General features: G+C 47.0%; 1 protein-coding gene and 1 long non-coding RNA gene across 2 annotated transcripts in view; one reads left to right on the top strand and one right to left on the bottom strand.

Annotated features, from left to right (window-relative positions):
- LOC143748447 (autotaxin-like) overlaps positions 1–1,436 on the bottom strand; it is a 29,190-nt gene extending 27,754 nt beyond the window's left edge. Inside the window, exon 1 of the mRNA XM_077240488.1 lies at positions 1,310–1,436. Within this exon, the coding sequence (XP_077096603.1) occupies positions 1,310–1,327 (18 nt within the window). The 5' untranslated portion in view covers positions 1,328–1,436. The remainder of the gene's footprint in view (positions 1–1,309) is intronic.
- Positions 1,437–1,454: 18 nt separating this feature from the next.
- On the top strand, positions 1,455–9,961 carry LOC143748446 (uncharacterized). The gene is made up of 4 exons (XR_013206790.1): positions 1,455–3,370; positions 3,562–3,609; positions 3,711–3,796; positions 9,564–9,961. It is a non-coding gene; the product is annotated as an uncharacterized LOC143748446 (long non-coding RNA).
- The last annotated feature ends 12,121 nt before the right edge of the window (positions 9,962–22,082 follow it).

Here is a 22,082-nt window from a genome sequence, read left to right as displayed (position 1 = left end):
TTCAGGGTTAAGTGTGTGTTCAGGGTTAAGTGTGTGTTCAGGGTTAAGTGTGTGTTCAGGGTTAAGTGTGTGTACGGGGTTAAGTGTGTGTTCAGGGTTAAGTGTGTGTTCAGGGTTAAGTGTGTGTTCAGGGTTAAGTGTGTGTTCAGGGTTAAGTGTGTGTACGGGGTTAAGTGTGTGTTCAGTGTTAAGTGTGTGTTCAGGGTTAAGTGTGTGTTCAGGGTTAAGTGTGTGTACGGGGTTAAGTGTGTGTTCAGGGTTAAGTGTGTGTACGGGGTTAAGTGTGTGTTCAGGGTTAAGTGTGTGTACGGGGTTAAGTGTGTGTTCAGGGTTAAGTGTGTGTTCAGGGTTAAGTGTGTGTACGGTGTTAAGTGTGTGTTCAGGGTTAAGTGTGTGTTCAGGGTTAAGTGTGTGTTCAGGGTTAAGTGTGTGTTCAGGGTTAAGTGTGTGTACGGGGTTAAGTGTGTGTCAGGACCGGACGAGAGCTGTTTCTTCATCTGATCATCACTGACACACTTCAACAATCTGACCTTGATAATGACATCATCAAACACTTACTGACCCATAGAACGTTCTTACAGTAACGTTAATAGAACGCTAGTTCAATATTATCTAATGATCTCAAAACATTAGCACAAAAACATTATTATACATCATTCATGAAACGTTTTAGTTCGTTAGGCGTTTTTAAAATGTAAGGCTACTTGTTTCAGAACGTTCAGAGAACATTCAAAAGCAACGTTCCATAATGTTTGCAAAATGATACAATGGAATGTTTCCCTATAACGTTCTCAAGAGAAAACAAATGGACGTTGTGTATTCTGAAAAATCCTGCGTACCTCATTTAAACATATTTACATATTATTTGCTGTTTTACTGCCTCTGAATAATGACAATAATAATACAGAGTTTAATCTAATCTGAATTTCATATACTTTTATATAACTTGAATGAATACGGAATTTACAGAAGAATATGAATAGACATTAATAAGATGCATTAATAATGACAGTGATTTCTGTGATGACATGCTTAGTAATTTATATTAAAACAGGTTTTGGCATGACTTGTATTGTGTATGAATTGTTGTTCTGGAAAGTGAACACACTGGATAGTTCAATAGTTTGTATTTACACACCAGCTTGCGAAATCTGACCTGCAAAGCGACCCACACAGAACAAACCCAAGATTTATTACAAAACTCATCAACTAACATCTGCGACACTTCTGCCTTTGCTCGGCTCTCAGCTCGACTCGAGTCAAAGCGCATTATTACCGCAGAGAGAAAGTGTTATCATCGCAATCTTACCAGTTTTCCCACGCTCATGATTCAGTGTTAATCCTGCTGAATGATCGCTGAGCTCCGCTGCTGCTGCGCGTGCTCGTGCGTCTCTGGTGCTCGTGACCCAGCGCGCGACCCCAGACGTCTACTGCGCATGCGCCGAGAATGCGCGGGAGCTCTCGGTCTCTGAGGCGATGTGACGAATGGAGCGCTAGATTAGATTAGTTCTTTTATCGACGAAAAAGTCATCTAAAGTGCGAGAACTGATATTATTATACATTTTTCATTATTTTATATATTTAGTTAAGCGACTTTGCCGTTTGAAGGAGGTTAATCAGTGTGTTTCGGGTAAACAGAGCTGCTGTGGCATGCCGAGGATTCCCAGAAAAACTCATCAGGAAAGAGGAAGGAGCTCCAACATGCAGAGGTTTTCTTGGAAACTGTTCATCTAATCCATCTTGTAACGCAATAAAGATGAGACAGATGTGTGTTTTAACTGTCCTCAGGCGTGTGTCAGATTGACAGATTGTTTTGAAGCTGACAGCCTCTGATTGGACGATCTCAACTGGTAGAGGCTGGATTGTGTCCCAAATTACGTACTAGAGACTATATCAACTGTGTAGACATGTAGTGTATGAATTTGATAAGGTTATTATTTTGTCATTTAACATCTGTTCAGTCTGTTAGCCCCGCCCCCTCGCAACTACAGTTGAGTGGATGAAGTGACGTTTTTGGGTTTAATTAAGCGCACCATCCATCCAGGTGTTTGAAGTGCACTTTTTCTTTTTGGATTTTAAATATGAACACCGATAACAGTATAAAAAATAGCATATAGTTTGGTATAGAGTGGTACAGAGTGACCCAAAGTATGCACTTATTCACAATGTACTCATTCGTGTAGTGAAGGAAATTAATGAGGTTATTTTGTCCTTCACTGTCTGATACCCCCCACCCCCCGCTAGCGACTGTCGAGTGCATGAACTGTCCAACATTACACACTTCGTTTTTGCCGTTAATTAAGTGCATCATCTGGTATTTAAAGTGTACTATTTCTATGTGGAATTTTCATTGTAAACACGCTACTACTCGCACTATCTATACTAAAAAAGTCATAGAATAGTGCATAAGTACGTGAATTGAGACGCTCCTTATGTTTGTAATAATGAACTAATACTTAAGTAGGCTACCTTTCACAACAACGATAACTATATTACTTTTGTTTATTATAAGCGCGTGCGAATTTGTCGTCTCCTGCTTAAAATGTACACGCTTTTTAAACTCGGGTCGATTCTGATTGGCTGTTAATGTTTTTTTTGTTCTTCAGCTGGAAGAAAAATAATTCTGAAAGTGATTCCAACAATATTGTTCGTCTGTGTTGTTATCGTTATAGTTGTAGGATGGACTGGCTATTTTCATGGAATTAGAACGATTGTTAAAACTGACATGCATTTTACATTAAATTGGATTAAAATTGTACACTGCACGCTCTTTACAGTAAGTGCACTAGTGATGCGTTCTGAACTTGTGTTGTGTTGAGAAGCTTGTGAGTCTGTTGTTGAGTTCTGGCCCGTTCTGCTGGATTCACCGGATCTTCCCGCTGCTGTTTGAAGAGCTGGAGGCAGAATGAACGTTGACCAGAGACAGGCAAATATTTACTCCGGTAAAAGTGCAAACGCAACAGATTTCCCACAAGCCAGAACCTGTAAAGATCCATACTGTTCCCGTCAGTGTGAGGTGGGCCTTTCTCTCTCTCTCTCTCTCTCTCTCTCTAGGTTGACCTCGTGATCCAGTTATATGACCTCTGAACTTCAGATTGTGTTCTTTGTGACACCCATACTGATGTCACACTGTCCTTATTCAGTTCCTCACATCTCGCCAGTTCACCAGTAAACAAACTGAACGATGGACTTTAAGCAGCTGTAGGCAAACAATAGATTTATAATGTTATGAATGGCTTTAATACTCACTGTTAGTGATTAATCTCACCAACCTGAACCAAAACACACACGAGTCTCGAGATCATCCCATCATTTCATCTGTGGATGAAGATCATTAACCGGACAAGACCAGATCTTCACCAGTGTAAAGGTATTTAAACTACATCACACTGTAAATAATCCAACTAAAAGCTTCTTCTTATAGATGTGTGTTAATGTAGAGCATAAATGCACCTAGTTGTTTTGCCTGGCCTGTTATTTCTTTAATTCATGTGTTAACCTGTAATGAGTCTGATCAAATAAAGATTGGATATTAAAATGTCACTTTAATCTGTTTCTCAGGTCCTGCCTCGGGAGAAAAGGCTCTCAGCAAAAGCCTTCAATGTACATGTGCTGTAAACTCTTTTACTTGTAGACATATTTAATTGTGTTTGTATTAGTTAACTTTATATCCTCAGCAGATTAATATGAATTGTTGTGTGTTTATGCAGGAAATGATAAAATATGATGTCAACATGGCCGATGTAAATATATACACACCTGAGAGCTACAGGACTCACTTCATCCGTGATCGGAAGTAAGTTCTTCACTGAATTCAGTGCATAACACAATCTAAAAAACACTGGATTAAAAACGACCTAATTTGGGTTGTTTTCAACCCATGGGCGGGGTAAATGTAGGACAGAACACATGCTGGGTTAGTTTTACCCAGAAAAATGGGTTGTTCCCTTTCAAGGGAACTCGAGCTGCGTTTGAGACGCGGTGGGAACGCTCTGCGTGATTACGTCGTGAAGCACGTGTAAAATCAGTCCAATGGAAGCCCGCTACGACATAGGTGACGTCATAGACCAGGAAACTATAAAGCAACCCTGAAATCAGGCCGCGATAGCATCTGCACCTTCAGCAAGCGCTCTCTGTATATCTGTCCTTGTCTATTTATTGTTGTCTGTCAAGCCCCTTATATATATATATATATATATATCACTATGGCGAGCAAGCAAAGTTATAAACCTTGTGTTGTGCCCTGCCCTCGTTATATCACGGGTGGGGACACACATCCTATGTGTATTGCTTGTTTGGGAGTGGAGCATGCCCAGTCAGTCCTCGAGGGGGCTGACTGTGAGCATTGCTTGAGTTTGTCTATGAAAACTCTCCGCTCTCGCCGAGCGTTCTTTGAGGAGGACGGTTCGGTTCGCGCTCCCCGAGGTGCGGGTCCCGCTGCTGCCGAGGCACAGCGTCGAATTTCATCTTGGGGTTCGCAGATGGATCTAGTAGCGGGGTTTGAGACGGGCCCCGCCCTTTCTCAGCCCTTACCTACTGGATTCGGTGTCTTTGCCCAGGAAGGAGCCCGCTCTGCGGCTTCTCCTTCCCAGGCTGAGGCACCAATATTATGGCTATCCAGTTCTGAGGATCTGGATGTCGGTAGTATGGGGGATATTGAGTGTTCGCCAGCTCATACCCCTGCTGATGAGGAGCTTATGGAGATTTTATCTCGTGCTGTTACTAAATTAAATATTGAGTGGCCAGCCGATGATTTCGATGTTGAATCTAGAAAGAGTCTTTTAGATGAACGTTATTTACCATCTAGATCACGACCTCCTCGTCGGGAACTCCAGTTTTTTCCCGATCTCCACGCCGAGGTTTCGAGATCGTGGATTAAACCGGCGTCTTTCAGAGTGCATAACCCACAAACTAAGAATTATAGTAAAGTTCAAGGGATTGATCATTATGGTTATTTGACTATGCCTCGTGCTGAAGACACACTAGCGAGCTATCTCTCCCCTGAGTCTTCTTCTTCTCTGAAAGCCCCGACGTTACCCACCAAACCATTAAAAAATACATCTTTGTTGGTGGGTAAAGCGTATTCCGCAGCAGGTCAGGCCGCAGCATGTTTGCACCCTATGTCGATTCTCCAAGCGTACCAGGCTGACCTGCTGAAGGACATAGACGATAGTGAGGAAGTTAGTGCTGACGCAATTCGAGAATTGCGTCGCACGACAGATTTATCTCTCCGAGCCACCAAGGAGACGGTCAAGTCTGTTGGCCGCTCTATGGCAGCCTTGGTGGCCACGGAACGCCATTTATGGTTAAATTTATCAGAAATAAAAGATAAAGATAGATCTATTCTTCTGGACGCACCGCTGTCACCTACAAGTCTGTTCGGCGATGCTATAAATTGTGTCGTCGATAGGTTTCAAGAAAATAAGAAACAAGCGGCTGCGTTTCAGAGATTTCTTCCTCGCCGGTCTATTGTCCCCGAGGCTGCTCGTAGTATAAAGTCTGAGCAGCCTCATCCGTCTACGAGCTCCGCTCACAGAGTTCAACAAAAACAGAGCGTCGCCGCTCGGGCACCTCCTCAATCTACGGTTCCTGAGTGGCGCTCGCAGCCCAGACCTGTTAGGGGTAGACAAGATCTGAGGACTGTTATCTCTAGGAGAGCTTGGGCTAAGAAGAAGTCCTGACGCCAAGGCTATCAGGCTTCTGAGGGTGGTCCCCTCCAGGGAGGAACGGTTCCGAGGAACCGTCCCTCCTTGGCACCCTCCGGGGGGCGACTCTCCGAGGAGAGCCGCAGCGCTGCCACTTCGGTTGTTCCCTGCCGGTTTGCCACTTCAGGGCACCGAGGTGTCAGCGTCCCCGTGCAATCCTCTGAGGAGGGTTGTAGAACGGTCAGTTCGGTTGTTCCCTGCCGGTTCGCCGCTTCAGGGCGCCGAAACGATTGTTCAATCAAATCCAGAGGCCAGTCTCGAGAGACTGGTTCCCTTATCGGAATTTCTGGCAGCGTGGAAACTTCTGCCAAATATTTCTCTATGGGTCCTGCACATAATAGAAAAGGGTTACAGAATTCAGTTCGGTTCTCGTCCGCCCAGATTTCAAGGAGTCCTCCCCACGGTGGTGGACTCACAGCTGGCTCTGGTAATGGAGCAAGAAGTACTGACACTTCTTCGAAAGGGAGCTATAGAAAGGGTTTCTCCTCCCAGCAGAGAGTCAGGGTTTTACAGCCGTTACTTCATTGTTCCAAAGAAGGATGGAGGGCTGCGTCCTATTCTAGACCTGCGCCAGTTAAACAGCAGGGTTCAGAAACTCAAGTTCAGAATGCTTACACTCAAACAGATTGTATCACAACTTCAGTCCGAGGACTGGTTTGTCACAATAGACTTGAAGGACGCGTACTTCCATGTATCTATCCATCCTCATCACAGGAGGTTCCTGAGGTTCACTTTCGGGGGCGAAGCATACCAATATCGGGTTCTTCCATTTGGCCTAGGTTTATCTCCCCGCACTTTTACAAAATGCGTGGATGCAGCTCTGGCTCCGTTGAGACTCCAGGGCATCCGCGTATTAAATTACATAGACGATTGGTTGATTTTAGCTCAGTCAGAGCAGGTGGCGGTTCAGCATCGAGATGCTGTTCTGTCCCACATAAAGAGTTTGGGGTTGCGGCTAAACACCAAAAAGAGTGTGCTCCTCCCTGCTCAGAGGACCACTTTTCTAGGTGTAATTTGGGATTCGACCACAATGCAGGCACGCCTGTCTCCTGCTCGTATTTCTGCGATTCTCACAGCCGCAAAGAATGTGAAACTAGGCCAGTCACTCACTGTGAAACAGTTTCAGAGACTGTTGGGTCTCATGGCAGCTGCGTCCAACGTTATTACTTTTGGCCTTCTGTACATGAGACCCCTGCAGTGGTGGCTCAGGACCAAGGGGTTTTCTCCGAGGGGAAATCCGTTCCGCAAGATCAAGGTCACGCGGCTATGCCTTCGTGCCTTGGCCTTGTGGAAGAAACCTTGGTTCCTCGCCCAGGGCCCAGTGTTGGGGGCTCCTTGTCGACGCGTCACGCTTTCGACGGATGCTTCCCTCACGGGATGGGGGGCGGTCATGAGTGGCCGCTCGGCGCAAGGTCTGTGGCAGGACCATCAATGTTCCTGGCACATAAATCGTTTAGAGTTGATGGCGGTATTTCGAGCACTCAAATATTTCCTGCCAGACCTGAGAGGCCATCACGTGTTGGTCCGCACAGACAACACTTCGGTGGTCTCCTATATCAACCATCAGGGGGGTCTGAGGTCACGTCACCTTTGCAAATTGGCCCATCAGATCCTCCTATGGGCCCAGGGGAAGTTACTGTCGCTCAAGGCGGTATATATTCCGGGGCGAATGTGGGAGCAGATATTCTGTCGAGACAGGGGCTGAGGCCCGGGGAGTGGAGACTTCACCCAGAAGTGGTGGAGTTCCTGTGGGAAAAGTTCGGTCGTGCTCAGGTAGACCTTTTCGCATCATCAGATTCAACCCATTGTCCCATGTGGTTCTCTCTAACGCACCCAGCTCCTCTCGGTCTGGATGCTATGGTGCAGGTGTGGCCGAGGCTGCACCTGTACGCCTTTCCCCCGATATCTTTGCTTCCGGGGGTTCTGGAGAGGGTTCGCCGAGAAGGGGCTCATCTGCTACTAGTAGCCCCTTATTGGCCGACCCGAGTTTGGTTCTCGGCTTGGTGTCTCTTCTGGACGGCTCCCCCTTGGAGATCCCAATCAGGGTGGACCTCCTGTCCCAGGCCGGGGGCACGATATTTCACCCTCGGCCGGAGTTGTGGAAACTGTGGGCCTGGCCTCTGAGGGGGCCAGGCTCAGGGAGACCGGTCTTTCAACCGATGTTGTAGAAACCATTCTTCAATCCAGAGCTCCTTCCACGAGAAGGCTGTATGCGCTAAAACGGAAACTTTTCACCACGTGGTGTGTTGAACGTCAGTTAGATCCTGTTAACTGCCCTGTTGGTTCAGTTCTTGATTTTCTGCAAGACCGTTTCTCGGCCAGGTTATCTCCTTCCACCCTAAAGGTTTACATGGCGGGCTATATCTGCCTACCACACCCCTCTGGGGGGTACTTCTATTGGGAGAAACCCTCTAATTACTCGCTTTCTCTGTGGTACATTGAGGTTGAGACCTGCACTGCAATCTAGAGCACCGGCTTGGGACTTGGCCATTGTACTCGAGGGTCTGGCTTTAGCTCCCTTTGAGCCCATTGAGGAGGTTTCTGAAAAGTTCCTCACTCTAAAGACTTTATTTCTCCTTGCTATCTCATCTATCAAGAGAATGGGTGATTTACATGCTCTGTCGGTTGCTCCTTCATGTCTGGAATTTGCACCTAGTATGGTGAAAGCATTTCTCTACCCCAGGCCGGGTTATATTCCTAAGGTCCCACTGAATGTTGGATGCCCAATAGTGCTGCAGGCCTTTTATCCTCCACCCTTTAATACCCCTGACCAGGAACAGCTTAACCTGTTATGTCCAGTCCGGGCTTTAGATGCCTACGTTCACAGAGCTGCCCTGTGGCGTAAATCTGAGCAACTATTTGTTTGTTTTGGGTCACTCAAGAGAGGATTCCCTGCATCTAAGCAGGTTATGAGTAAATGGATAGTCGAGGCTATTTCATTGGCTTATGAAGCGGCCGGACAGCCTTCACCTATGGCTGTGCGGGCCCATTCTACTCGGAGTATGGCGGACTCTATGGCCTTAATTTCGGGAGTTTCCCTTCTTGACGTATGTAATGCGGCAGGATGGTCCTCTCCGCATACATTTGTCAGGTTTTATGACCTTGACCTCTCCACTCCTGGGGCGAGGTTGCTTGCTTCTTAGTGTGCGCAGGACCTCACACAGAACGGGCATTTGTCATTATGGCGTAGTGGGTATAGGGTTCCCACCGCGTCTCAAACGCAGCTCGAGTTCCCTTGAAAGGGAACGTCTCAGGTTACGTATGTAACCCTGGTTCCCTGATAGGGAACGAGACGCTGCGTTTGCCTGCCATACTTCCTGCATGCCCTGATCGACTTGCTTAAGGTTTTTCAGATGCTATCGCGGTCTGATTTCAGGGTTGCTTTATAGTTTCCTGGTCTATGACGTCACCTATGTCGTAGCGGGCTTCCATTGGACTGATTTTACACGTGCTTCACGACGTAATCACGCAGAGCGTTCCCACCGCATCTCAAACGCAGCGTCTCGTTCCCTATCAGGGAACCAGGGTTACATACGTAACCTGAGACGTTTATTTAACTCATCATACTGGGTTGATTCATTTTTACTAAAGTACTATTTATTTTATTTGACTTCATACATGAATTAATGTTTACGGGTTAACTTAAATCCTCTAAACTTAAAAAAAAAATACACCACACAATCTCTGGTTTGCAGGATAATTCCTTTATTTTGATCATATTTTACAGTATAGCATATTTTAGATAGTTTTGAATACATATTGGATATTTAAGCTCGTTTAACTAATATTAGAAGTAAAAATGAATCATTTAGAAGTAATTGAAGTGTAATGGACCTGTCTCTGTTGTCTTGTTTCCAGCGTAACAGCGCTGAATCTCGTGCCGGTCTTGTATTATGTATCAAATTTAATGCAAGGCATCGGGCGTTTCCATCACGTGAAAATACAGATGCAACACTCGTTCAGGAGACTCACATCACGACCCTGTATGTTGCTTTGCATAAAATGAAACTATATACTTTATAGTATATATTGGTTTATTCAAATCATCACTTTTTTCTTTTCTTAAAACTATATGTTCTTCTAATTAGGGACCACAATGGTATTTCATTTAATGATCTATGTAGAAAACATATAGTTGTATACATCTTCTCTTTTCTGGTTTTTCTTTGACATTTCTGTGTGAGATGTGACATTATACTGCATGTTACATTTTGTATAAGGCATACTGATAAATGATGCATTAGTTGTTTAATGTATTTGGCTGATTTTGGTTAATATACTTTATTAAGTGTGCTATGTTATTTGTGGGGTCAAGGGCAGGTGAGCGAGTTGATGTTTTGTATGTGTGTCTGTGTTTTTCTTATGTGGATGCTGTGTGGTTGTCTTTTGTGTCTGTACATGTATATATAGATGCAGGATCCCTTGAAAATTAGATGTTACATCTCAAGGGGCTATCCTGAAATAAAATTCAAATTCAAATCATATACAGAACAATAATGAATTTGTAGAGACAAAACATGTACATTTTTGACAGAGCTGCACTGCTCTCTCCTGAAGAGGTCACAAAAAGTCTACGATAAATAACCCAACCCCTGGGTTGTTACGTCTGACCCAGGAGCTGGATTACACAAAACTACCCAAACATTGAACAAATAACGCAAACATTTACCCAAAAGGCTGAACCCAGGATTTGGGTAGAAAAACTAACCCAAGAGTTATTTTTTTAGAGTGTATGACAGAACGGGGATTCAGAGTGAACCGTTGTCTAATCTCGGTCAAAGTGACTGTAGTTCCGGCTGCGGTTCGAACAGCTCAATAATGTCACCAATCAGTGTCCAGAACACTAGAGCTTTGATAGATCTGCTGCTGTTCGATCACTGATGCACATTCACACTCAATCACACCAATGAGTCTCTGTTCAATGGATATAAAGACACTTTCTGCAAATATAGATATGTAAATATAACGTGTTGATTTGTGTGATGATGCTGACGTGGAGCTGTGGAGTGTTTTCCAGATCAGGGAAATCTGTATTCCTCATGATTCAAGCTCTGCCTGTATTTCAGATCCACCAGCAGAGGGCAGTGATGATATCACATGCAGCGCTGAGGAGTCTGGGAAATAAACCAGTTACTCACCACTGCTCTAACCTGTCATGAGGCGTTGTTTCCATGACGACCGAAGCATTACTACCCGTCTCAACCAATCACAGGATATAATTAACCGACAATGTTACATCAAACATAGTTACTAGTGTCGTTTTACAATGATATAAAACTGCTGATTTGTTTGCTGTGAGATTATATAGGCCTCAAGTGTAAAAATGATTTTTATTTGATATTTTCAAACTTTTATTGGAAATGTGTTTCTCAGATGAGTTTTTCCCCCTGACGTCAGATGTGTTTCTGTTTCCTATAAAGTAACGCCCTGATTCTTCTAAACATGTTTGACTGATGATGATGTACAGAATCTGTGCTGAGAATCAGGTTTGATCTGATAAGAGGAACACAAGCTCATCTGTGGATAATAGATGACGCGGGGTGACTCAGTCAGTGTTGGGTCGTTCAGGTGTTTGAGCTCAGTCATGTTCTCAGTAACTCATCTCTACATGGACGTCTCTGTGCTCAGGGTCAGTCACGCTCAAACACAAAACATCCTTTAGTAACACCTTCACTACATATTAGCATCTTACAGATATAGCCTGAAGTGAACATAAGTACATGTGTGGCGCTGGCCCAGTGACAGCTGTTGTTACCCAAAACTACAACATCTTTCTGAGAGTGTGATGTAATAATATTTAATCTTACTAAAATGACTAGAATAACCAGCCCTATTTATTACAGTCCTGTACCTCGAGTCGCTACTCAGAATTCAGTGCAGAATGACACGTAACCCTATAAAGCTAGTGTTTTATATTCAATACATGAACTTCTCTAAATGATCAACTCTTCACTGATGAACCTCAGTACTCTCATACCTTCCTTTACACTCTTTTATCAAGTTAAAGTCAAATCACTGATTTGATCAAGTAAATGTAAGAATAACTGATATTGTTAGTAATATTTCAACTGGACTGAAGCAGCTTTACTCGATTATCATTTATTACAAAAATCAGGTTTTGTTGTAGCCGTTTGTCTATTATAACTGTTGTATTGGAGTTTATTTATTATAAGTTATGTATTTGTTTATTATTATTATTATTATATAGTATGTGCATATTTATATTTGTATTCATGTACTTATGTTCTTACTTCATGTACTTGTACTCATGTACTTAGATAATTATCATGCACCGGTCGGGTTATGAATGTATACGTATGCCGGAGGAGGAAGTGAACAAAGAACAAATGTGTGGATTTGGGAATGTTGGTTACTCAGTTTTTTTTATCACTTTGTTAAAGTTGATTTTTTTCGTTTCTTGAAAATAGGAACTTAATTTAGAAATGTTCGGAAAATAAAGCATTTGAATTTAAGACTGCGTTTGGAGTGCGTGCAAAACAGCTAATGATGGTTCCCTGAATCCACGGCCAACATCGAAAGGCTGACAGGTTTATTTTTCCATCTCAATCATCATTGCATTATATGTTTTAATTTTTATATGTTTCTTTGATCATAAAAATAAGCATTTAAATATAATTTTACTAAGACAGTATTGGTAGATATTGACCAGTCTCTTATATCAGCAGATTATGATAAACGTCCCGGGTTACGTATGTAACCCAACGAGACGCTGCGTGAAACGCTGCGGGAACGCCTCTAGCGTTGTGCGCCATGAAGCACGTATGGAATCAGCCCAATGGCGAGACGGAACGTCACGAGTGACGACATCGACCAGGAAACTATAAAGCACACCCCTGAACACAATGGCGACAGCTTCTGGAAAAAGTCTGAAGCAAGTCGATCAAGGGAATGCCGGCAGTATGGCAACGACACGCAGTGTCTCGTTCCTTCAGGGAACTAGGGTTACATACGTACATCCCTTTCAGGAACGTCGAGCTGGGTGAAACGCTGCGGGAACGCTAATACCCTTGTCGCCATAAGAGCAAGTGACCGACTGTGTGAATCAAAGATTAAATTCAGCCGAAAGCACCTGCGCCCCAGGGGTGGAGCTGAGGTCTAGGTCATAAAACCTGACGAAAGTATGCGGTGAGGACCAGCCTGCCGCATCACAAACGTCCTGGAGGGAGACTCCTGACAATAAGGCTGTGGAAGCCGCCATACTCCTGGTAGAGTGAGCTCGGACAGCCAAAGGTGAAGGCTGACCAACCGACTCATAGGCAAGTGAGATGGCCTCAACCACCCACTTGCTCATCCTCTGCTTAGACACTGGGGACCCCTTCTTAGGTGGTCCAAAACAAACGAACAGCTGTTCTGATTTTCTCCACAGGGCAGCTCTGTGACGTAAGCATCTAAAGCCCGAACAGGGCAGAGCAGATTAAGTTTTTCCTGATCAGATGATGTAAAAGGAGGAGGACAGAAGGCCTGCAGAACTATAGGTCTGGCCACATTGGTAGGAACCTTAGGGACATAACCTGGCCTGGGGTGGAGAAAAGCCTTCACCATCCCAGGTGAAAACTCCAAACACGAAGGAGCAACCGAGAGAGCCTGAATATCTCCGATTCTCTTAAGAGAAGAAATGGCAAGGAGAAAAATAGTCTTCAAAGTAATAAACTTATCAGCAACTTCTTCAATAGGCTCAAAGGGAGCTAGGGAAAGACCTTCTAGGGCGATAGCTAAGTCCCATGCTGGCACCCTCGTGCGGACTACAGGCCTCAGCCTCAAAGTACCACGAAGAAAGCGAGTTATAAATGGGTGTCTCCCCAGAGAGTCTCCACTGAAAGGGACATGGTAAGCAGCAAGTGCCGCCACATACACCTTTAGTGTGGAGGGGGATAGCCCTGAGGAGAAACGCTCCTGAAGGAACTCCAGCACTGCACCCACTGGGCAGTTAACTGGGTCCAACTGGTGTTCTCCACACCAAGAAGTGAAGAGCCTCCACTTCAAGGCATATAACCTCCTCGTGGAAGGAGCTCTGGAATGAAGGATGGTCTCAACAACCTCGGTTGAGAGACCAGCCCCTACGAGCTGGGCCCCCTCAGAGGCCAAGCCCATAGCTTCCACAACTCTGGGCGGGGGTGAAGTATCAACCCGCTCGCCTGAGAGAGAAGGTCCCTCCTGATCGGAATCTCCAGAGGAGAGCCGTCTAGAAGAGACACTAGGTCCGTGAACCATACTCGGGCCGGCCAAAACGGGGCTACCAATAATAGACTGACCCCGTCCCGGCGAACCCTCTCCAGAACTCCTGGGAGCAGAGCAATCGGGGGAAAGGCGTCCTCGGACCTGATTTGTGACACGATTTGCTTTAGCGTACGCATCTTGAATTTGAGCTTGGCTACAGCACGATTTAATAGGCGCACCGCCAGGGGACGACTGGTCCGACTGCTCTAAACCCCTCCTCAGAGGGGGCGAGCGTCCCTCGGGAAAGCGCTCGCTGGGCCCGTCTGCGCCCCGACACGAAGGCGGGGTTGGCAGAAGGGACCCCTGAGGGCACCGTGAGAGAACGGGCACCGTCTGAAGCGGAGAACACCTCCCTCTCACGGTGGGGACCACCCTCAGCATCCTGACACCAGTGGTGTCAGGACTTCTTAGACAAAGCCTTCCTAGCCATAATGACTGTCCTCAGATCAGTCTTACCACTAGAAGGCTTCGCCTGAGACTATCGCGTCTGTTCCCACTGTTTAGAAGGGGGGCCACGAGACGCGACACTCTGCCTTTGTTGCGCCCTATGTGAGGAGCTAGTCGACGGCTTGGTCTGCCCTCGCCCAGCAGACCCTGGGACATGAACTTTAAGTGGGAGGAATTTTTGAAAAGCTGCAGCTTGTTTCTTTTCTTCCTGAAATTTATCTATGACCGTGTTTACCGCGTCACCGAATAAACCAGATGGAGAAAGTGGAGCATCCAAAAGAAAAGCTTTCTCTTCATCCTTCATATCAGACAGATTAAGCCACAAGTGTCTCTCTGCGGCCACCAGGGCTGCCATAGAACGGCCGATTAGTTTAGCCGATTCCCTGGTGGCACGCAGAGATAAATCTGCAGCCTGACGCAGTTCTCGAACCACGTCAGTGCTGACCTCCTCACTCTCACTCATATCTTTTAAAAGATCGGCTTGGTATGACTGCAATATTGACATCGTGTGCAGACACGCCAAAGCCTGACCGGCCGCCGAATAAGCCTTACCCACCAGAGCCGAAGTATTTCTGAGAAGCTTGGTGGGTAAAGCTGGTTTCTTAAGAGACGAGGAAGACTCAGCAGAAAGATGGCTAGCTAGAGTCTCCTCCGCCTTGGGCATCGCCCCATAACCATATAACTTAGCCCCCGATATATTAGAATATGTGGAAGTCTGGGGGCTAAACACGATAAGAGGCGGGTCTCTTCCACGACCTCGACACCTCGGTGTGGAGATCGGGAAGAAACGGAAGGCACCGCCGTGGAGGCTGAAAGCGGGAAGGCAAAAATCGTTCGTCAAGCTTGCTTTTAGAAACATATTCCTGCCTAACAGCTGGCCACTCAATGCTTAGTTTTGATACAGCACAAGTGAGCACCTCCAAAAGCTCCTCATGTTCAGGGGAATGAGGTGACGAGTCCTCAACATCCCCTGTCTCAATACTGACAACATCCAGCTCCTCAGAACTGGATAGCTGCAGTATTGGTGCCTCAGCCTGGGGGGAAGAAACCGCAATGCGTGCTTCCACACCCGGAACTGAGGCACTGGAACTGGCAGGTAAAGGCTGAGATAAGGCAGAGCCCGTCTCAAACCCCGCTGACAGATCCATTTGCGATCCCCACGACAGGCGCCGCCGCTCTGCCTCGACAGAAGCGGGACCCGAGCCGTGGGGAGCGCGAACCGAACCACTCTCCTCGAAGAGTGATCGGCGGGAGCGGAGCGTTCTTAATGGAAAACGCTCGCAATGCTCACAATCACCCCCCTCGAGAGCTGACTGGGCATGCTTCACTCCCAAACAAACAACACACAGATCGTGTGTATCCCCACCCATGAGGAAACGAGTACAGGGGGGAACACACTTTCTGTATTGCTGCTCGCTCGTCATACTGATATATGTGAATATATATATATATATTTTTTTTAAGTGAAAAACTCCTGCCTAGCAATCACTAACAACAGACAAAAACACAGGGACAGATTGACACACAGAGCGCTTGCTGAAGACAACAGAAGCTGTCGCCATTGTGTTCAGGGGTTTGCTTTATAGTTTCCTGGTCGATGGCGTCACTCGTGACGTTCCGTCTCGCCATTGGGCTGATTCCATACGTGCTTCATGACGCACAACGCTAGAGGCGTTCCCGCAGCGTTTCACGCAGCTCGACGTTCCTGAAAGGGAACCACAGATTCTTTCCATCATCATCATCATCAGTCAAATATGTTCATAAGAATTGGAGTTTAGCTATAGAGTATATCAGACTATAGAGTATATCAGAGTATAGAGTATATCAGACTATAGGGCATATCAGAGTATAGAGTATATCAGAGTGTCACGTGTAGGAGAGAGGACCCAAAAGCAAAGGGCAGTTAGACAAAGTTTAATAGTTCAGGCAAAATAACACAGGTGGCACATAAGGCGAATAAATCCAACTGAAGAAAGTCTCATCCAAAGGAAAACGGAAAGTCTTTCAGTAATAGAACAGAAATGTACGGTCAGGACCGGCAACGGGAAATCCCCGGAGGATGAGACAGGCTGGGTCCGTAGAGAGCACGGGAACGCCAATCCTTGACCACTCACGTTAGCTGAAGAAGTAACAAAGCAGAGACGAGGTAATACGGTAGACAGATTGAGGCACGCACCAGACGGGACACGACACGACAGGGCTTGGTTCAGCAGGCACACAGGTACGTAACATATGGCAATAATCTGACAAAGAACAAAAGACAGGGAAGACTAGAAATAGAGAGTCTAATCAGAGAAAGTGGGAACCAGCTGTGGAGGAGAAGAGGGAGAGTGATGAGGTGATGAGAGACAGCTGAGAGCGGCAGAGATAATGAATGGGAATGTGTGTGTGTAAATGGATGTAATAAAGAGTGTGACCAGGAGAGGGTGGTAGAGTGTAAGAGGAGGATACCGGGATCAAGACAGTACCCCCCCCTCAAGGAGCGCCTCCTGGCGCAACGGAGGAGGAGGACTGGCGGGAGCGGTAGAAGTCATCGATCAACGAGTGGTCCACGACGTCCCGGGAGGGAATCCAACTTCTCTCCTCAGGACCGTATCCTTCCCAATCAACCAGAAACTGATGACCCCGACCCCGGGGGTGCACGTCAAGAAGTTTGCGAACCCTGTAGATGGGAGCGCCTTCAACGCGGATAGGGGTAGTGACAGGACGGGGAGGAACACGAGTAACGGGTTTAATACATGACACGTGAAAAACCGGGTGAACGCGTCGAAGATTGGCAGACAATTTGAGTCTGACTGAGACAGGACTGAGTATCTTAAGGACGCGGAAAGGCCCGATGAATTTAGGGGCCAGTTTACGCGAAGAGGATTGGAGAGGAAGATTAAGGGTGGAAAGCCAAACCCTCTGCCCAACGGAATAACGGGGGCTTTTGACACGACGTCTATTAGCGGCCCGCCGGGTGTGAGCACGAGACTTCAATAGAGCGGACCTGACCCCTCTCCAAGTACGCTTAGCACGTTGAATGAAGGCTTGTACGGACGGCATCTTAGAGTCTGTATCTTGTGACGAAAAAAGCGGAGGCTGGTAGCAGAGACAACACTGAAAAGGGGATAGACCCGTGGCAGAAGACGGAGCGGAATTAAGTGCGTACTCCGCCCAGGGGAGCTGTTCTGACCAGGAAGCCGGATTGCGGAAGGCGAGGCTACGGAGAATGCGACCGATTATCTGGTTTGCTCGTTCGGCTTGGCCATTGGTCTGTGAGTGAAAGCCGGAGGAGAGACTAGCCGACGCTCCAATAAGGCGACAAAACTCCCTCCAGAACAGGGAAGAGAACTGGGGACCCCTATCGGAAACGACGTCGGAGGGAAGACCATGTATCTTAAAGATCTTGTCGACGACAATCTGGGCGGTCTCCCTAGCAGACGGGAGTTTAGGTAAAGGAATAAAGCGGGCGGTCCTAGAAAAACGATCAACAACAGTAAGTATCACGGTGTTCCCCTCAGAGGAGGGGAGACCCGTGATAAAGTCCATGGCGACGTGAGACCATGGGCGAGACGGTAACGGAAGGGGACGCAGCAACCCGGCCGGGGGAGAATTACCAGATTTAGTCTGAGCGCAAACGGCACACGAAGCGACGAAACGGCGAATGTCGCGCTCACGAGAGGGCCACCAGAATCTTTGGCGGACCGCGGCGAGCGTGCCCCTAACGCCGGGATGGGCAAACAGTTTGGATGAATGGCCCCACTGAAAGACCGCGAGACGAGCAGAAGGAGGAACGTACAAAAGACCCTTAGGACAAAGACGAGGAGTAACGGCGTGGGCCAGAGAGCGCTTGACCAAACGTTCTATTCCCCAGACAGCTGCACCCACCACCACGCCCTGAGGAAGGATCTCCTCCTTATTGGGAACAACCTCTGGGGAAGCAAACTGTCGCGAAAGAGCATCAGGCTTGAGGTTCTTAGACCCGGGGCGGAAGGAGATGGAAAAATCGAAACGCGTAAAGAAAAGTGCCCAACGAGCCTGACGAGCGCAGAGCCTCTTCGCGGAACGAATGTACTCTAAATTTCTATGGTCCGTCCAGACAACGAACGGGACTGAGGCACCCTCAAGCCAGTGACGCCATTCTCCGAGAGCTAAACGGATGGCCAATAACTCGCGATTGCCAACATCATAATTTCGTTCGGCGGGCGAAAGACGATGCGAAAAGTAGGCGCAGGGATGAACCTTCTCATCAGAAGATGAGCGTTGGGAGAGAATAGCTCCAACGCCCACCTCTGATGCATCAACTTCAACAATGAACTGTCTAGAGATATCAGGAGATGTAAGATCGGGGCGGAGGAAAAAAGGGACTTGAGGCGATCAAAAGCTGTCTGAGCCCCCTCCGACCAGGAAAATCGGACCCTGGCGGACGTGAGGGCAGAGAGAGGGGCGGCGATCTGACTAAAGTTACGGATAAACCGACGATAAAAATTTGCAAAGCCTAAAAAACGTTGAAGAGCAACGCGCGACTCAGGCACTGGCCATTCCGTGACCGCACGGACCTTGGAGGAATCCATGCTAACGCCCTCAGCGGAAATTACCGAACCAAGAAATGAGATGGATTGCGCGTGGAAGGTACATTTCTCGGCCTTAACAAACAGTCGGTTCTCGAGGAGACGTTGGAGAACTTGTCGAACGTGTAGAGTGTGTACTTGGAGAGAGGGAGAGAAAATTAAAATATCGTCAAGGTAGACAAAAATGAAAATGTTCAACATGTCTCTGAGCACGTCGTTAACTAACGCCTGGAACACGGCGGGAGCGTTGACCAGCCCGAAAGGAAGACGCGATATTCAAAGTGTCCTAAGGGGGTGTTAAACGCCGTCTTCCACTCGTCCCCCTCCCTAATGCGGACAAGGTGGTAAGCATTACGAAGATCTAGTTTAGAAAAGATCTTGGCCCCCTGCAAGATTTCGAAGGCAGAAGACATGAGAGGCAAGGGATAACGGTTCTTGACCGTGATGTCATTCAAGCCTCGATAATCTATGCAGGGGCGTAATGAACCATCCTTCTTTTTAACGAAGAAAAAACCCGCACCGGCAGGGGAGGAGGAAGACACAATGGTACCAGCTTCGAGCGAGTCAGAAAGATACTTCTCTATAGCTTCGCGTTCGGGGGCGGAGAGAGAGTAAAGTCTACCCCGGGGAGGGGTGGTGCCAGGAAGGAGGTCGATAGCGCAGTCATACGGTCGATGGGGAGGAAGAGAAGTGGCCCTGGAACGACTGAAGACCGCTCGAAGATCATGGTACTCCCGCGGGACCCCGGACAAATCACCCGGCTCCTCCTGAAAGACAGAGACAGAAGAGACAGGAGGGACAGCAGACATCAAACACTTGACATGACACGACAAATTCCATGAAAGAATTGAACCTCTAGACCAGTTAATCTGAGGATTATGCTCGACTAACCAGGGATGTCCTAAAACAACAGGGTTAAAAGGAGAATGCAAAACTAGAAAAGAAATTGTCTCTTGATGATTGCCAGAGATGGTGAGACTCACCGGAGCAGTGGCAAAGCGCACTCTAGAGAGGATACTACCATCAAGGGCGTGGACAGGGGTGGAGTCTTTACGTTCAATGAGGGCAATCCCCTGTTCTCGAGCCCAAGTCTCATCCACAAAATTTCCCTCGGCTCCCGAATCGATCAAAACCGGACAGGAGGTGGAAAACCCTGCCCAGCGGAGAAGAGCAGAGAAAGTAGTGCGTGCGCGTGACGGAGGGTCTAGGTTTGAAGCGCTCACCAGCAACCCTCTCTCTACTGGTGAGCTTTGGCTTTTACCGGGCAGGAGGCGACACGATGGGAGGCGGAAGCGCAGTACATGCAGAGACGAGCCGTTATACGGCGCTGGCGTTCGGCCGCGGAGATTCGTAAACCACCCAGCTGCATCGGCTCGGAGTCAGTGAAAGGCAGCGGTGTAGAAGAGCGAGCCGGGGTAGAGAAAAGTGCCCTCTCAAGGCTGCGGCTGCGGCGGCGCATGTCGAAGCGCCTCTCCACACGAATGGCCATATCAATAAGAGGATCCAGTCGAGTGGGTGACTCACGGGCGAGGATCTCATCCTTTATGTCAGCATTGAGCCCTTCGAGGAAACGGGCTACTAAGGCAGGCTCGTTCCAGTCACATGAAGCAGATAAGGTACGAAATTCAATCGAAAAATCTGCTGCTGACCTTCTACCTTGACGAAGCGTAGACAAAAGACGGGAAGCCTCCGCTCCGAATGCAGAACGGTCAAAAACCCGCAGCATCTCCTCCTTGAAGAAGGAATAACGGCTGAGACAGTCAGCCTCCGAACTCCACACAGCTGTTCCCCACTCCCGCGCCCGGCCAGCCAGCAAGGAGATGACGAAGGCGATGCGAGAGCGATCCTCAGCGTATGTGGAAGTCAGTAGTGAAAAGACAACCTCACACTGAGTCAAAAAGGATCTACATTCCTTGGGCTCACCGGAATAGCACGGCGGGTTGTTCCCTCTCGGCTCAGGCGTGTCACGGCTTCTAGAGGTGGAGGATTCCACTCGGAGGTGATGAAGCTGTTGTTCATGCGAGTAGCAAGAGAATCCATGGCATGGTGAGGAATCCTCATGACGGCCCAGCATAGCTCCCTGGATCTCAAGTGCAGATTGAAGAGGACTCTCCCTTGCTGGGTCCATTTCTTGTCAGATTATTCTGTCACGTGTAGGAGAGAGGACCCAAAAGCAAAGGGCAGTTAGACAAAGTTTAATAGTTCAGGCAAAATAACACAGGTGGCACATAAGGCGAATAAATCCAACTGAAGAAAGTCTCATCCAAAGGAAAACGGAAAGTCTTTCAGTAATAGAACAGAAATGTACGGTCAGGACCGGCAACGGGAAATCCCCGGAGGATGAGACAGGCTGGGTCCGTAGAGAGCACGGGAACGCCAATCCTTGACCACTCACGTTAGCTGAAGAAGTAACAAAGCAGAGACGAGGTAATACGGTAGACAGATTGAGGCACGCACCAGACGGGACACGACACGACAGGGCTTGGTTCAGCAGGCACACAGGTACGTAACATATGGCAATAATCTGACAAAGAACAAAAGACAGGGAAGACTAGAAATAGAGAGTCTAATCAGAGAAAGTGGGAACCAGCTGTGGAGGAGAAGAGGGAGAGTGATGAGGTGATGAGAGACAGCTGAGAGCGGCAGAGATAATGAATGGGAATGTGTGTGTGTAAATGGATGTAATAAAGAGTGTGACCAGGAGAGGGTGGTAGAGTGTAAGAGGAGGATACCGGGATCATGACATCAGAGTATAGAGCATATTAGAGTATAGACTATATCAGAGTATAGAGTATATCAGACCATAGAGTATATTAGAGTATAGAGTATAGCAGAGTATAGGGTATATCAGAGTATAGAGTATATCAGACTATAGAGTATATTAGAGTATAGAGTATATCAGAGTATAGAGTATATCAGACTATAGAGTATATTAGAGTATAGAGTATATTAGAGTATAGAGTATATCAGAGTATAGAGTATATCAGACTATAGAGTATATCAGACTATAGAGTATATCAGAGTATAGAGTATATCAGAGTATAGAGTATATCAGACTATAGAGTATATCAGAGTATAGAGTATAACAGAGTATATAGTATATCAGACCATAGAGTATATCAGAGTATATAGTATATCA

The sequence above is a fragment of the Siphateles boraxobius genome, unplaced genomic scaffold, assembly GCF_051911475.1.
Source record: "Siphateles boraxobius isolate OS27281-9 unplaced genomic scaffold, OSU_SipBor_1 234, whole genome shotgun sequence".
In the NCBI taxonomy this organism is placed as follows: domain Eukaryota; kingdom Metazoa; phylum Chordata; class Actinopteri; order Cypriniformes; family Leuciscidae; genus Siphateles; species Siphateles boraxobius.
This window is presented reverse-complemented; position numbering and strand designations above follow the sequence as displayed.